This window comes from Micromesistius poutassou, assembly GCF_964030765.1.
Source record: "Micromesistius poutassou genome assembly, chromosome: 23".
NCBI classification, from domain to species: Eukaryota; Metazoa; Chordata; class Actinopteri; order Gadiformes; family Gadidae; genus Micromesistius; species Micromesistius poutassou.
This window is the reverse complement of record NC_140293.1, coordinates 2204818-2217886: the sequence shown is the minus strand read 5'-3', so window position 1 is coordinate 2217886 and position 13069 is coordinate 2204818. Positions and strand designations below refer to the sequence as shown.

Here is a 13069-nt window from a genome sequence, read left to right as displayed (position 1 = left end):
GTGGGCGGAACCAAAGTGTCAGCGGCGGGCGGAACTAAGTGTGGACGCAGCGCCGAGGAGGGGGACGAGTGACGACGACGTACTGGATTGGGCTAGCCAGGTAGCTACCGCTAGCTGGCGTGAGGCGGTTTCAACGCTATATATTTGTTTTTAAGTTGACTCCTCCGTGTCAATCGAAGCATAATGCCCAGTAAGAAGAAGAAGTACAACGCCAGGTTCCCCCCGGTAAGTCTGCAAGTGGTGTCGCGGTGTGTACATGTGGAGCTAGGGGGTTAGCATGCTAGCCTGCTACCTTTGAATCTGTGTTATTATCCGGCCTGTGAAGTCTGTCGATCTATCTATCTGTCTGTCTATCCATCTGTTCATCTATCACTATTTCCTCTATCTCTATGTCTCTCTGTATCTCTATCCATCTTTGTAGACGGTATGCTAACGTGTAACCAAGCTATAGTTAACCATTGGCTCATTAAAATAAGAGTTCCCAAGCCGTGTTGTTTGTTTATGGAGATGTATACTATTTAAGGGGCGTTTTAGTCATTGCTTGTTGACATAAGTTGTATGTAAGTTGTATGCCCAGTTGCCCTGGGTAAATAACGTTGTTTTTACCTTGAAATGCTAGGTGGCCGATTTTAATATAAACTGTGTTTATTATTACAATATTACAGCCCATAGAAGTGTGTCGTGGCATACATGTAGAAACTACGGAAGTCACCTCACCACATGGATTTAGAGTCTCTAGCTAGAATCCATCCTGGGATGCCATCAAAACACCTGGCTGTCTATAAACACACACTGCCATGGCTGCTGACTTGACTTGTTGATGTTGGACTTCTCTGCCTGCAGGCAAGAATTAAGAAGATCATGCAGACCGATGAAGAAATAGGAAAAGTTGCTGCAGCTGTCCCTGTAATAATCTGTATCCTTTTTGTGTGTGCATCGCAATATAACATGAAAATGACGATTGTAGAGCGCTAATGATTACTATGCTTTGTATTTACATTTCATGATGGGTTGTAAACAGATATGTCTTGGGTATCTTTAGGATTTTGTAAGTACAGTACAACAGAATGCTTGTAGGTTTCCTTGATTCACGACCTCAGCCAGAGCCCTGGAGCTTTTCCTGGAGTCGCTCCTCACCAAAGCCTGTCACGTCACCCAGTCACGGAATGCAAAGACCATGACCACGTCACACCTGTAAGTAAGAGTGGACGAGTGAGATGATTGATTGATTGACTGAAATATATAAATGCACTTTATGAGCTTCATCTTTTTGAGATCATTTGTCCTGTTAATATTATTAAATTATTAAGTTCATCCACTTTTTGAAATTAAGACTTTGAGAAATTTTCTGTGTCTGAATTCTTCACCAATCTTCTGTTTGAGGGCAGGTTTTTTTTATTTTGAAACATAATTCAGAACTGAACATTTGTAGTGATAAAACGTTCATGGTCAATGGTTCATATTGTTTAGGCTGGAAAGAATAGTGTTGCATTTGTTTTGCTTGCTCGACCTTTCATTAAATTGGGTCTGCTGAATGCTAAACCTTTTTGTGTGTGTGTGTGTGTGTGTGTGTGTGTGTGTGTGTGTGTGTGTGTGTGTGTGTGTGTGTGTGTGTGTGTGTGTGTGTGTGTGTGTGTGTGTGTGTGTGTTGCCTGTTCCCAGTAAGCAGTGCATTGAGCTGGAGCAGCAGTTTGACTTCCTGAAGGACCTGGTGGCCGCGGTGCCTGACATGCAGGGGGAGGGGGAGGAGAACCACACAGAGAGTGGAGCGGGAGCAGACAAAGTCCCCCGCAGGTAACACACATACACGCCCACATACACAGGCGCACACACCGGGGAAGTTTTAATGGCCGCTATCATTAAACTGTATTTAATGTGTTACTACATCTGGCTAAAAATATATATAGGCCTATATTTTTAAATGGCAAGACATTCATGTCTGAGTAGACTTCATGGAATGCTGCACTTGGTAGTTGGCACCAGAAATACTAGTCGGTTGCGCCCTTTTTCCTCTTTGAAAAAAGCATTTCTGCTGAATGTATTTCTGTGTGTCTATCTGTTCTGGGCTACTGTAAAAACACTTCTGTGTTTTCAACATGGCTGGCATGCAGCTTTAAACAACGTGTAGTTACCTCAAAAACATCCAATCATTCATTTTATAATTCAGTTTAATCTGGTTCACAATTCTCCCCAGCACCAGTCAGTAACTACGGTCAGGTCAGGTGCGCCATCAGTTGGTCTTTTCACCGCTTCATTAAAAAAAAAAAAAAAGAGCGCCCTTATTTTCAACCTTATCTAGGAATTAAATATGTGGCAATGACATGATGTACACAATGTAGGCTATTGCCTTCCCTAGCTGTGGCAATCTAGTTAATATCATTGCAACAGAAAGACAGATAGGCAGAGATACGTCCAATGTGAGAGGTTCTGGTTTCTGGGTTCGATCCCCAATGTCTACAGCCTAACCTCTAGGCATCCCTGAGCAAGATGCCCCTGACTGTAAGTCCCTTTGGGTCAAAACGTCTGTTAAGCAGTATGAGTAGTTAACTAGGGGCGACACGCCATCCCTACTTCAAAAACCTGGAAGCAAGCTTGACGAGAGATCAACTGGACCTAATAAGCATATCAGAGTCAGCTTCACCTCCTCATCAACGCATTGTCGTCTGTCGCCCCTCCCCCCTTCCTCCAGGGGCCGCAAGCCAGGCTCCGGCCGAAAGAACGGAGGAGCCAGCTCCAAGGGCAAGGAGAAGAAGCTGTCGGGCACCGAGTCAGAGCAGGAGGTCGGTCACCGCAGGGCCTGGAAGGATGACCCACATGATCCTAATACATAAATGAATGGCTGAAGTGTGTGTGTGTGTGTGTGTGTGTGTGTGTGTGTGTGTGTGTGTGTGTGTGTGTGTGTGTGTGTGTGTGTGTGTGTGTGTGTGTGTGTGTGTGTGTGTGTGTGTGTGTGTGTGTGTGTGTGTGAATGGCTGAACACCTCCTCATGAGTGTGTTCATCCCACACGTGAACGGAGGAACCCTGAGCACGGGCGAGCGGCATGAACGATTGAACTGTACTAATTGCCGAATGGTTTGTGTGTGTTGCCGTGGTTACAGGACGACTCGGAGGACAGTGAGACGGACGGGGACGAAGAGGACGGATCCCAGTCAAGCACAAACATGGCGTCACGCTTTCACAGGTAACCCCGCACAGAATTGCTGCGATAAGATGTCTGCATTTTAAGATTTGTTTTCTGTACTGTTATCAGGCAGGTCACGACCCAGTGAGCCACAGTGTACTTCCAATAATATCAAGTTGTTTTTTTCAGAAAGGGGCACATGTGGCGCCCTTTTCAAATTCAAAAGAGCTTTATTAGCACGGGAAACAAACATTGACACTGCCAGAGCAGTTAAAACAAGAACAGCGAGAAGCGAGAATAACAACGCATAACAACAATAACGTGTAGGAGATGTCAACGTAAACATCCCTCTTCCCTCCCCAGCCCCGACGCCCCGCCCCAGTACCTGCACATGGCCAACATGGCGGCCCCGCCCCCGGCCCCTTCGATGCCAGACGGGCCCCCGCCGGGCCCCATGCCCCTGGGCTCTTTTGCCCCCCACCCCTCCATGGTGGGGGCCACGCCCCCTGCCCCGCCCACCAGCGTGCCGCACAAAGAAGCAGAGGATGACGACGACGATGAAGACTATGACTCTTAGCCTCCCCCCCCGCCGCCCCCCCCCCCCCCCCCCCACCCCCCACCTCCGGTGACCCTTTGTACACACCAATCAAAAACACACGCACACTTTCTCTGCTTTTATCCCACTTTTTTTATTTTCTTTCCTAAGTTGGTCCGTTCACAGCTGCTCAGAAGAAAGGGGGGGGGGGGAAGGTTTTGGGATCGCAGCCCCCTCTCTTCCTCTCTACTGAAGGAACAGAAAAGATCCCACACTGGCTGAGCGACCCCCCCCCCCCCCTCCCCCCCGATACCGGTGTCGTGTTTATTGTGATGTTTTTAATTTCTCATTTCAAAAGACCAAAAATAGGAAAATCCTTTTTTTTTTTTTCTTTGTAGAGATGAACTGGACTGTCTTATTAAGATGCCCTCTATTCGGATTCAGACTCCACCCTCCTCCACCACACTTAAGTATATATATATCTTTTATTTTTTTTGCCTCCCAAACCATTTTGGTTTTCCCTGTCGCATTCCTCTGTTTTCTTCTTAACATCGGAGCGTATCGGTCCTCCGCTTCACTCAAGCCCTCAGGTCGGTTCCCCAAATGATCGTGGTGATAATGAATATATTATTAGCAGTCAAAGCCTTAGAACCTGACAGTACTGATGCTGTACATTGAACGGTCTGCTGCGTCTAGTGCAACATTTGTTTCCGAGCGCTAGCTAAGCACGGAGCAGTTCATAAGGGAATGCTAGGCTAGGTCAGTGTGCCGTTAATCGTTATCAACTGAAAATATGGAAGCCAAACTCCTCCTCCGGCTTTGTTGTGTCACTTGCTGCTGGTCTAACCACCACCACCCCCCCCAATCCCCCAATCCCCCATTTTAAATCCCGATTTTATGAAGATTTTAAGTTTTTCTTTCTTTTTTTCCTTTCTTTTTTAAATGTCTATTAGTGATGACCGTTATTCCACTGAATCGTATCGTTTATCTCCCCCATAATTTGAGACGAGAGAGGTCTACCACTGGCCATACCACGTCAGGGAAAATACTGTGAGTCTCAAACCATAACTTTGTTTTTAAAGTTGTACTTTATTTTTTCCCGACATTTCCTTCAAAGTCCCGCCCCCGATTATTTCCCCTTTTTTTGTCGATTATTTTCTTTTTAGGTATTTGGGTTCCCAAACTGTTTTTTTTCTTTCTTTCTTTTTAAATACATTGCTCTGTATTCATTGTTTTTTGTCTTTTTAGTTGTTTTTTTAAATTGAATTGAATGCATTAGGGCTCCCATTTATTTGTAGGACTAAACATGAAATGGTATTAAAAGAATAAAAGTGGACAGTGGAAAATTGATATTGTCTTATAAAGCTTTTAACATTATTTTCATTTTGTATGGGTGAAATAAAGTTTGGGATTCAACTAAGAAATTACGAAAATGAGTGGAATGCTTTTTTGTAAAAAAAATCGGACTTTAATTTTGATTTGGGACTGATGAATAGTGTGAGATTCATGTTCCCCAGATGAACCAAAGGAATTAAATTAAATTCCATTTCATTTGTATAGCCCTTAATCACCGTTACAGTCTCAAAGGGCTTAACAGGCCAAAGATGTATGGAAGAATTTTATAGCGAACAACCGAGTATGTAATGCATGCACTTCCTTTTCCACTGTCCCTTAGTTGCCACCAATCATCTTTTGTCGGAATAGTTCCACGATCCAAAATGTAAACGAACGAGCCCACCGCACCGTATCACCGGGGTCTGGGCCTGGAACAAACCACCTGTCAGTGGATGTGTCGGCGCGCCCGGGTCAGCGGCTGGTTGCAGGTAGATCCAGATAAGAACGTGACAGCGCACGCCTGTTCCTACAGAGCAGGGAGGGAGGGTGGGATGTACAGAGAGGCAATTGTTCAAGTTGTTAGTCCATGCTCAGACAAGTAAGCGCACTTTGTTCCTTGAATGTGACCCCCCCCCCACCCCATCTACCCAACCCCACATTTGGGTTTGATAGTGTAGCATGTTCCTCTCTCTCTCTCTCTCTCTCTCTCTCTCTCTCTCTCTCTCTCTCTCTCTCTCTCTCTCTCTCTCTCTCTCTGTGTATATCTAACCTCTCTCTCTTTATCTCTGTCTGTGTGTGTCTCTCTCTTTCTCACACACTGTCTCTCTTACATTTCTCTCTCTCTCACACACACACACACACACACACACACACACACACACACACACACACACACACACACACACACACACACACAGTCTCTCTGCTCGGGCCACAAAAACAACTGCATCCTTCCTGCACAAGCGATGATTCAGCGGACTAGCTAGGCGGGCTGCGATGGAGCTTACACGTCCACCGACCTCAGTCGACTGACGGGTCTGCAGGAGGAAGGCGTGGTGGCATCAAAGCGTTTACAGACAGGAAACACTCCTCCACCCTGTCTCTCTCTTTCTCTCTCTCTCACACACACACACACACACACACACACACACACACACACACACACACACACACACACACACACACACACACACACACACAGCCGAGGCCAAAGCTGGACCCCCGATTCCACTCCCTTCCACCCGTCCCGTCTCCTCCCACGCAGGCCTGGCTTTACAGCCGTCATGGGGTTTGAGGACATAACAGAAACTTTAGAACCTTTGTTTGGATACCGTGTAAGACACACTATTCATGTGGTGCAAGGTAGGCAAGTTTGGGATGTGAATATTGTAAATTTTTCTAGATTAATATCTGTGGATTTAGGTCATAGACTTTTTATTGTCTGTCTATATGTCATTTAAACCATATTTATAAAAAAGATAATAACATTAAATATTTGTATAAACTTAAATAACTTAATGTACTTATTACTTAATATGTATTATATTATTATTATTTATGTGGTGTATCATTATTTGTTTAATAGTATTTCATTATTTGTAACTTTGTAAATGTATATTTTGTACTTTATACATCTTTATTATTATTATTGATAGTTATTTTGAATGTTTTGATATTACTAAAAAAAACAACCCTCTCCCTGCTCTCTCCACCAGAGCGCCACTAGTTGTGTTTAGTTTGTCATCTGATTCTTTTCCTGTTGGGAAGAAAAAAGTTGCACAAACCCCACCCCTCTGTTGCGACTGTAGGCGGACGGAGAGCGGTCCGAGTGGCTGGCCAGCACGCACCACCGGGGAAGGAGGAACAGCACATAAGTAACGCTATGGCCTATATATCGCTGTGCTTCTCGGTTATCGACAACAATAATAACAACAACAACAAACGCCACCGTTCACGCCACTGAACTTTTGTCGCGCCTTGAACCCAGAAGAAGAAGTTGTATAATAAGTTTCATTCTGGAAAGTATCCTGAACAAGTGTTTGATTTCTCCTTCCTGCCTGCGGCCAAATCTCGGAATAGTTGCAATGTCCGCACTGGTATTGTATCGCTCTCTCTAAACGTGTATCTTCGTTATGCGTATTATTGTGAAGTGTTGGATGCTGCGGACGACCACATAATGGATCCGGGTGAACGTGTTGGGAGGACGCGACCAGAAGAGCCGACCCTGTTATCCGAGGTGCTGTAGTGCTTCACGGGGGAATTGGCGAGGTCCGAAGGCTTGTCGTGAAACCTCGGGCTTCGTAGAGCTTGAATGCCTCCTTTCCTGCTATTCTTCTCCACTTCTTGGCACTTCCTGTGCTGCTCAGTGCACTTAATGGCTAAAAATACAGACCGTTCAACCACCACGGACAGCTAAATGCACTTGAAACAATACGGTCGGGTTGATAATGTGAACGTTTCCCAGTGGAGGTTGTCATTTAACTGGAGGTGATATATAGGTCCCCTCCATTCAAATGAAGGAATAAGTGGAGCTAACTTATTGATGGTAAGGTGACTATGTAGGCTGCATATTGTGTTCAAACTATACATTGGGGAAGTCCCCATCCCATTAGTTTGAAGAGAGAGGAATTCAATGGGGACATTGAGCTCTTAAACCCCCTTGGCAGAATCCTTGACATTAATTGTTTCGTGGGACGATGGCTAATTTAGACAGACACTCTGGCTGTCAACGTTGGCCTGAATGAAAGACGCTTGCCATTGTCTTATTCCATGAACCCTCTGTAGCCTACTACTCTGGCAGGGTATTCAAAAGCAGTCCGCTGGTCCCTGATGAACCAACAAGAAAGTCGGGAACCGGAGTGCGGCGCCACACAGAGTACTCTTTTGTACTTTATCTTCGACGCCCCGGGCCACAGAGTCAGTCCCAGTCAAAACATCTGGCGGAGGGCCTCATGGAGCCGCTGAAGAGCATGTTCACCCTGTCCAACTGGAAGAACCTGGACCAGTCGCAGAAGGGCAACTTCTCCAACCCGGTGTGGACGGCCCTGTTCGACTACGAGGCGTCCTGCAAGGATGAGCTCACCCTGCGCAAGGGCGACCTGGTGGAGGTGCTGTCGCTGGACTCTGAGATCTCGGGCGACGAGGGCTGGTGGGCGGGCAAGGTCAACAACAAGGTGGGCATCTTCCCGTCCAACTACGGCTCCTTCAAGCCCAACGGCTGCGGCTTCGGCGCCCTGCCGGCCGGCGGCGTGGTGGTGGGGGAGCTGGCGCCGGCCGTGGTGGGCGCCTTCGAGCCCAAGGCGGTGGACTTCCGGGAGCTGACGCTGAAGGAGGTGATCGGGGTGGGGGGCTTCGGGAAGGTGTACCGGGGCATGTGGCGCGGCGAGCTGGTGGCGGTCAAGGCGGCGCGGCAGGACCCCGACGAGGACATCAGCGTGACGGCGCAGAACGTGTGCCAGGAGGCGCGGCTGTTCGCCATGTTCACGCACCCCAACATCATCGCGCTGAAGGGCGTGTGCCTGCGGGAGCCCAACCTGTGCCTGATCATGGAGTACGCGTCCGGGGGCCCGCTGAGCCGGGCGCTGGCCGGGCGCCGCATCCCGCCGCTGGTGCTGGTGAACTGGGCGGTGCAGATCGCCCGCGGCATGCTGTACCTGCACAACGACGCCATCGTGCCCGTGATCCACCGGGACCTCAAGTCCAACAACAGTGAGTACAAGGGCACAACCATAGCCCACCCTGAGCCGCGGGTCTCAACTACAGGGAGTACTAGGGCACAACCATAGCTAACCCTGACCCTCGGGTCTTAACTACAGGGAGTACTAGGGCACAACTATAGCTCACCCCGACCCGCCGGTCTCAACAACATTAGGTACTGGAAAATCAAACCCCTAGCATTTCAGTCTGACAACAGTAGGTAGCAATCCTCATCTCCAAGTTCTAGCACACGACTTCCACAGAGACCTTTTGTCTAAAAGGGTAAAGAGTCGAACGATACCTCCACGAGGAGGTATGCTGCGTGGGTCTTTTCAGCGTGAACCACCGTGCACTGCCATAGTTGGGACCTCCAAAAACCTTTTGACATGCCAGGGCTTCGAATGGACCTGCTTCTGCTTTTCTTATTGGTTATTTTATCTTACTGGTTATTTTATGGTAAGACTTGTTTTGGGAGGTTGGCATAATAGCCAAAAATGTTAATTTGTACCGCTATAAAGATCACCAGGTGTCACTGAATTTAGTGTTGGTTGCTGTTGGTTTGGTAAACTATTTTCAGCATCCCTTATGCAAGCAGTGGCGTAGAGAGAGACCCACTGTGTAGCTCTGCCATAGCCGTCTACGCAGAAGTAATACCCAGTGGCAGCAACAGGCTGCCACTAGACCAAGTCACGGGCAGAGGAATTAAAGTCCAGCAAAAAAAAGAAACGGCTGCCAGTTCACGCGCTATCGGTATCTCTGCTGCTAACCAGTGGAATTCCCCTGACTCGGCACAGTGCAGTGTTCTGAGTCAGCCGGCGGTACAAGCACTCCCCAGTTTGCCACCGTGTCGCGGATTACAATGAGGAGTGCAGGAAGTATTTGCTAGGAGGCCAAGAAAGGTGAGGAGGAAGCTTGGCAGGAGAAGAACACATTGTACCAGCTCCCACCAAGGCCAACAAAAAATGAAGCCATTTTGCTTTTTCATAAGCAAATGTTGTCGGTGACAATTGACAACGACAGACCTTTTCGTTTGTGTTTGAGGATTCCATGGCAATGTGTCAGATTCTCTTCAATATTTTGCGTGTGATTTGATATCAGGACCACAATGACTATTAGGTTGTCATGCACGATTTCAAAAATGTGTTTTCTTAGTAAACGCGTTACTCAGTCATGTGAATGTCACCGGCCTGGCTAGTGCGTGAGTGCACACTGCTGACCAAATTCAGACCGATATTGTGAAAGCCCATCAAAAAAAACAGGGGAAAACTACTAGTCACAGTGACAACCAGCAAGATGGTTTCCTCTGTCAATGGCTGGCCCCTGACAATGAAGTTGTGGTGTAGGCGAGGGAGTAGGACACACATATCTGATGATTATCATTTTATTAACACATTCTTATCTCTCTCTGTGGCCTGCCCGACCCCACTGCCAGACACCCACACTGCACTACAGGGATTCCCAACTGTTCGTTGGGCTTCAAACTACTGCTAATGAGCTTGGTGACCATCTTTTAAATGACAAACCTGACCCCGGACGACGGGGTCCCAAGTCAGTCTCTAAACACTTTGCTCAACAAGACACTGAGGACAATCTCCCAGGTTGTGTTGCTGAAATTGGGTTAGAAACACAATTGAGAGTAAAACCAAAAAAAACAATCAAAAGTCCTAAGATCAGACGTGCTTAATGATGCAGTGACACACTGTCCTACCCGGTCGTGCATCTGGTCCCGGGCTAAAAATATTTCAACAAAGTCGCCGGAAATCCTAAATATCCCCAATCTCGTGAGCTCGGCACACTCTAATGATAGAGCGTGGCTCTGGACATCCATTTTTTTTTCAACCTTTTTTAAAAAGCTCTCTGTCTCACGAAGGGATTGGCTACAGTATATCTCCAGTTGGTTCCACTAGGGAGGAGAATTTGCGGGAATTTGCAGCATCATCCCATGTATGGGGTGAGGTCAGGCAAGGTTTTCACCAGGGGCCCTCTTGTTGTAGTACCTGTATGTGAAGTCGGACGAGGTGAAGGTGAACACACAGCCATAGTCTCTCGCCCTGCTGCCCTCCCTCCCCTCTGTCATGGGTTCGGGTCCCTTCCCTGTGTGTTTTCAGTTGTGTTTCTTCCTCTTCTCCTCTGGCCTGTCTCAGCTTGTCTCCCCTCCTGCATCTTTCCAGCTCCTTTTGTTTGTCACTAAAGCTATATCCTGTTGTGTGTGAGAGAGAGAGAGAGAGAGAGAGAGAGAGAGAGAGAGAGAGAGAGAGAGAGAGAGAGAGAGAGAGAGAGAGAGAGAGAGAGAGAGAGAGAGAGAGAGAGAGAGAGAGAGAGAGAGAGAGAGAGAGAGAGAGAGAGAGAGAGAGAGAGAGAGAGAGAGGTTATATCAAAAGGAGCTGTGTTGGGTAATATTGTGAGGTTGCGTTGGAAACCGGCCGTCGACATCTTAAACACACAGGGGTTCCGGTGGATTCTCAGTATCGCACACTGTTCAAAGGCATTTGCAGAGAACTCTTTTAGATGCAAAAGTGCAGCCCACCTAACCCTGGTATTCTTCATTTTAGCAGCGTGTTTTGAAGTCTATCGTTGGGGGCTAGGGTGTCCGACTCCTATATTTTGCAGTCATCGAATTAGGGGCAGTTGAGTTTGAGTTCAAACACCACAGTGATGCTATTTTCAATACACACATTTTAGAAGTGGAGGCTGGAGTCTAGTCTTATGCTGGATCACGAGATCGCGATCATGCCAGACCCCATTCTGCAGCCATCAAGTTATGTGCAAGCTTGTGGCCGAACCGCAGTGTTTCAGACCAATCAGGGTCATACGAGGAGCTACCCGATCCACGTTATGCGTGATGGACGGTGATGGACAGATGGTTCATCCAACCTCCTGCTTGGTAATATTCAGAAGTGCCTCCCCCTACTCAAACCATTTCCAAGGACGACTTCCCAGATGGTTCTGTGTAACAAACCACCTGGCGGGTCAGGTCAGGATGGTACAATGGGTTGGGTGTTCTGGGTGCAGTCCCAAACGTCTGCAGTCTAGCCCTTACCCCTACCCGCTCCTTAATGACATGTAGCTGAATTCACTGCAAGTCCCTTATATTAGACATCACTAGAGATGTAATGTAGGCATCATAGTCATCGTTAAAGGGGAACTCTCGCAATAATGGATTTAAATAAAGTTATCGCAAGAGATGTGGGGGGGGGGGGGGGGGGGGGGGGTGATATGCTATTGGTCAGGGTACATCCGGGATTGGTTGGATATCAAAGAGCCCAGCTTCAGCAGAGATGTCAATGTTGTTTCTTGTATGAATATTTTTCTTTGATGTTTCTCTCTGTCTCTTGCTTTCTGCCATGTAGTGAACAATCTGATACATCCTCGGCTTGTTTTCATTCAGGCAAACCCCTGTGTGTGTGTGTGTGTGTGTGTGTGTGTGTGTGTGTGTGTGTGTGTGTGTGTGTGTGTGTGTGTGTGTGTGTGTGTGTGTGTGTGTGTGTGTGTGTGTGTGTGTGTGTGTGTGTGTGCGGGCCTTCTGTTTGTACTGTGTGAGATAACTGATGCTCTCCCTTGCTCGCTCCACATGCACTGCACACTCGCACTCCCATGGGCGCTCAAACTCCTTCTCCAACCCATCCCCATGCAGCCCTTTCAGCTTGGAGATGAGGTGATTGCAACACAGATTTCACAGAAGGCATCCAGGTACAGGAAATAAGGGCATTCTCAACCCAGATCCACTTCCTCCTACTGTGGGACTGTCTTTCCTGGGCGGATGACAGGGACCAGCATGTTTTCAGAGTAACCTCCCCCAACCCTCTTTTGATTCAATAGACTTTTAGAGGATTACCAAAATGGGCTAGGCTTTCGTGTTTGATTCAGTGTGTTTGAAGTGGCTAAGCCCCCCACTAGTGTCAATTACCCACCGTCGGTGGGAAACAAATCTCAGAGCCACTTGAACACCAGAATCCTAAGCATTCCATGCAGAGGGATGGGAAAAAACAGTCTCGTCAGGAAGCAGCAACACCCATAGCGCCCGTGGGGGAAAGAAAATAGGAGGAAAACATATTTTGTGTGTGCGTGTATACATGCACATAAACATTCAGACTGGCACTGTGGAGCAGAGAGGGAGTTGAGATCCCAGCTTTTGTGTGTGTGTGTTTGTGTGTGTGTCTGTGTCTGTGTATAAAGTGCCACAAGACCCTGACTGACTATGAGTGAAGGCCATTGTGTGTCATTTGTAGCTTAGCTTAGCGTACTTTGATCTTCATTCAAAGAACGGGCAGGAGGATAGTGTAGTTGCTAGGGGTGGGGGGGGGGGGATGTGTGTGTGGAAAGCAGAACGTAAACAAAAGCACATCAATGGAAGAACTCCACGGTAAAGGTCAGAGTTCAA

At 47.5% G+C, this 13069-nt stretch overlaps 2 protein-coding genes across 2 annotated transcripts; both read left to right on the top strand.

Moving 5' to 3' along the window:
* Positions 1 to 52: 52 nt before the first annotated feature.
* On the top strand, positions 53 to 5090 carry drap1 (DR1-associated protein 1 (negative cofactor 2 alpha)). Its single transcript, XM_084487201.1, has 7 exons — positions 53 to 225; positions 844 to 916; positions 1101 to 1194; positions 1663 to 1794; positions 2690 to 2780; positions 3100 to 3182; positions 3486 to 5090. The coding sequence occupies exons 1-7, from the start codon at positions 184 to 186 to the stop codon at positions 3697 to 3699; spliced, it is 729 nt and encodes a 242-aa protein (XP_084343327.1). The 5' UTR covers positions 53 to 183; the 3' UTR covers positions 3700 to 5090.
* A 1715-nt stretch (positions 5091 to 6805) lies between these two features.
* Positions 6806 to 8777, top strand: LOC311368681 (mitogen-activated protein kinase kinase kinase 11; the record flags this gene model as incomplete). The annotated part of the gene is made up of 1 exon (XM_084487478.1): positions 6806 to 8777. The coding sequence occupies exon 1, from the start codon at positions 7944 to 7946 to the stop codon at positions 8775 to 8777; it is 834 nt and encodes a 277-aa protein (XP_084343604.1). The 5' UTR covers positions 6806 to 7943.
* Positions 8778 to 13069: the final 4292 nt, after the last annotated feature.

Coding starts and splice junctions, on each gene's coding strand:
- drap1 (XM_084487201.1), top strand. CDS start 184: ATGCCCAGTAAGAAGAAGAAGTACAACGCCAGGTTCCCCCCG. Junction 1,795..2,689: donor GCAGACAAAGTCCCCCGCAG/GTAACACACATA, acceptor CCCTTCCTCCAG/GGGCCGCAAGCCAGGCTCCG. Junction 2,781..3,099: donor GCACCGAGTCAGAGCAGGAG/GTCGGTCACCGC, acceptor CCGTGGTTACAG/GACGACTCGGAGGACAGTGA.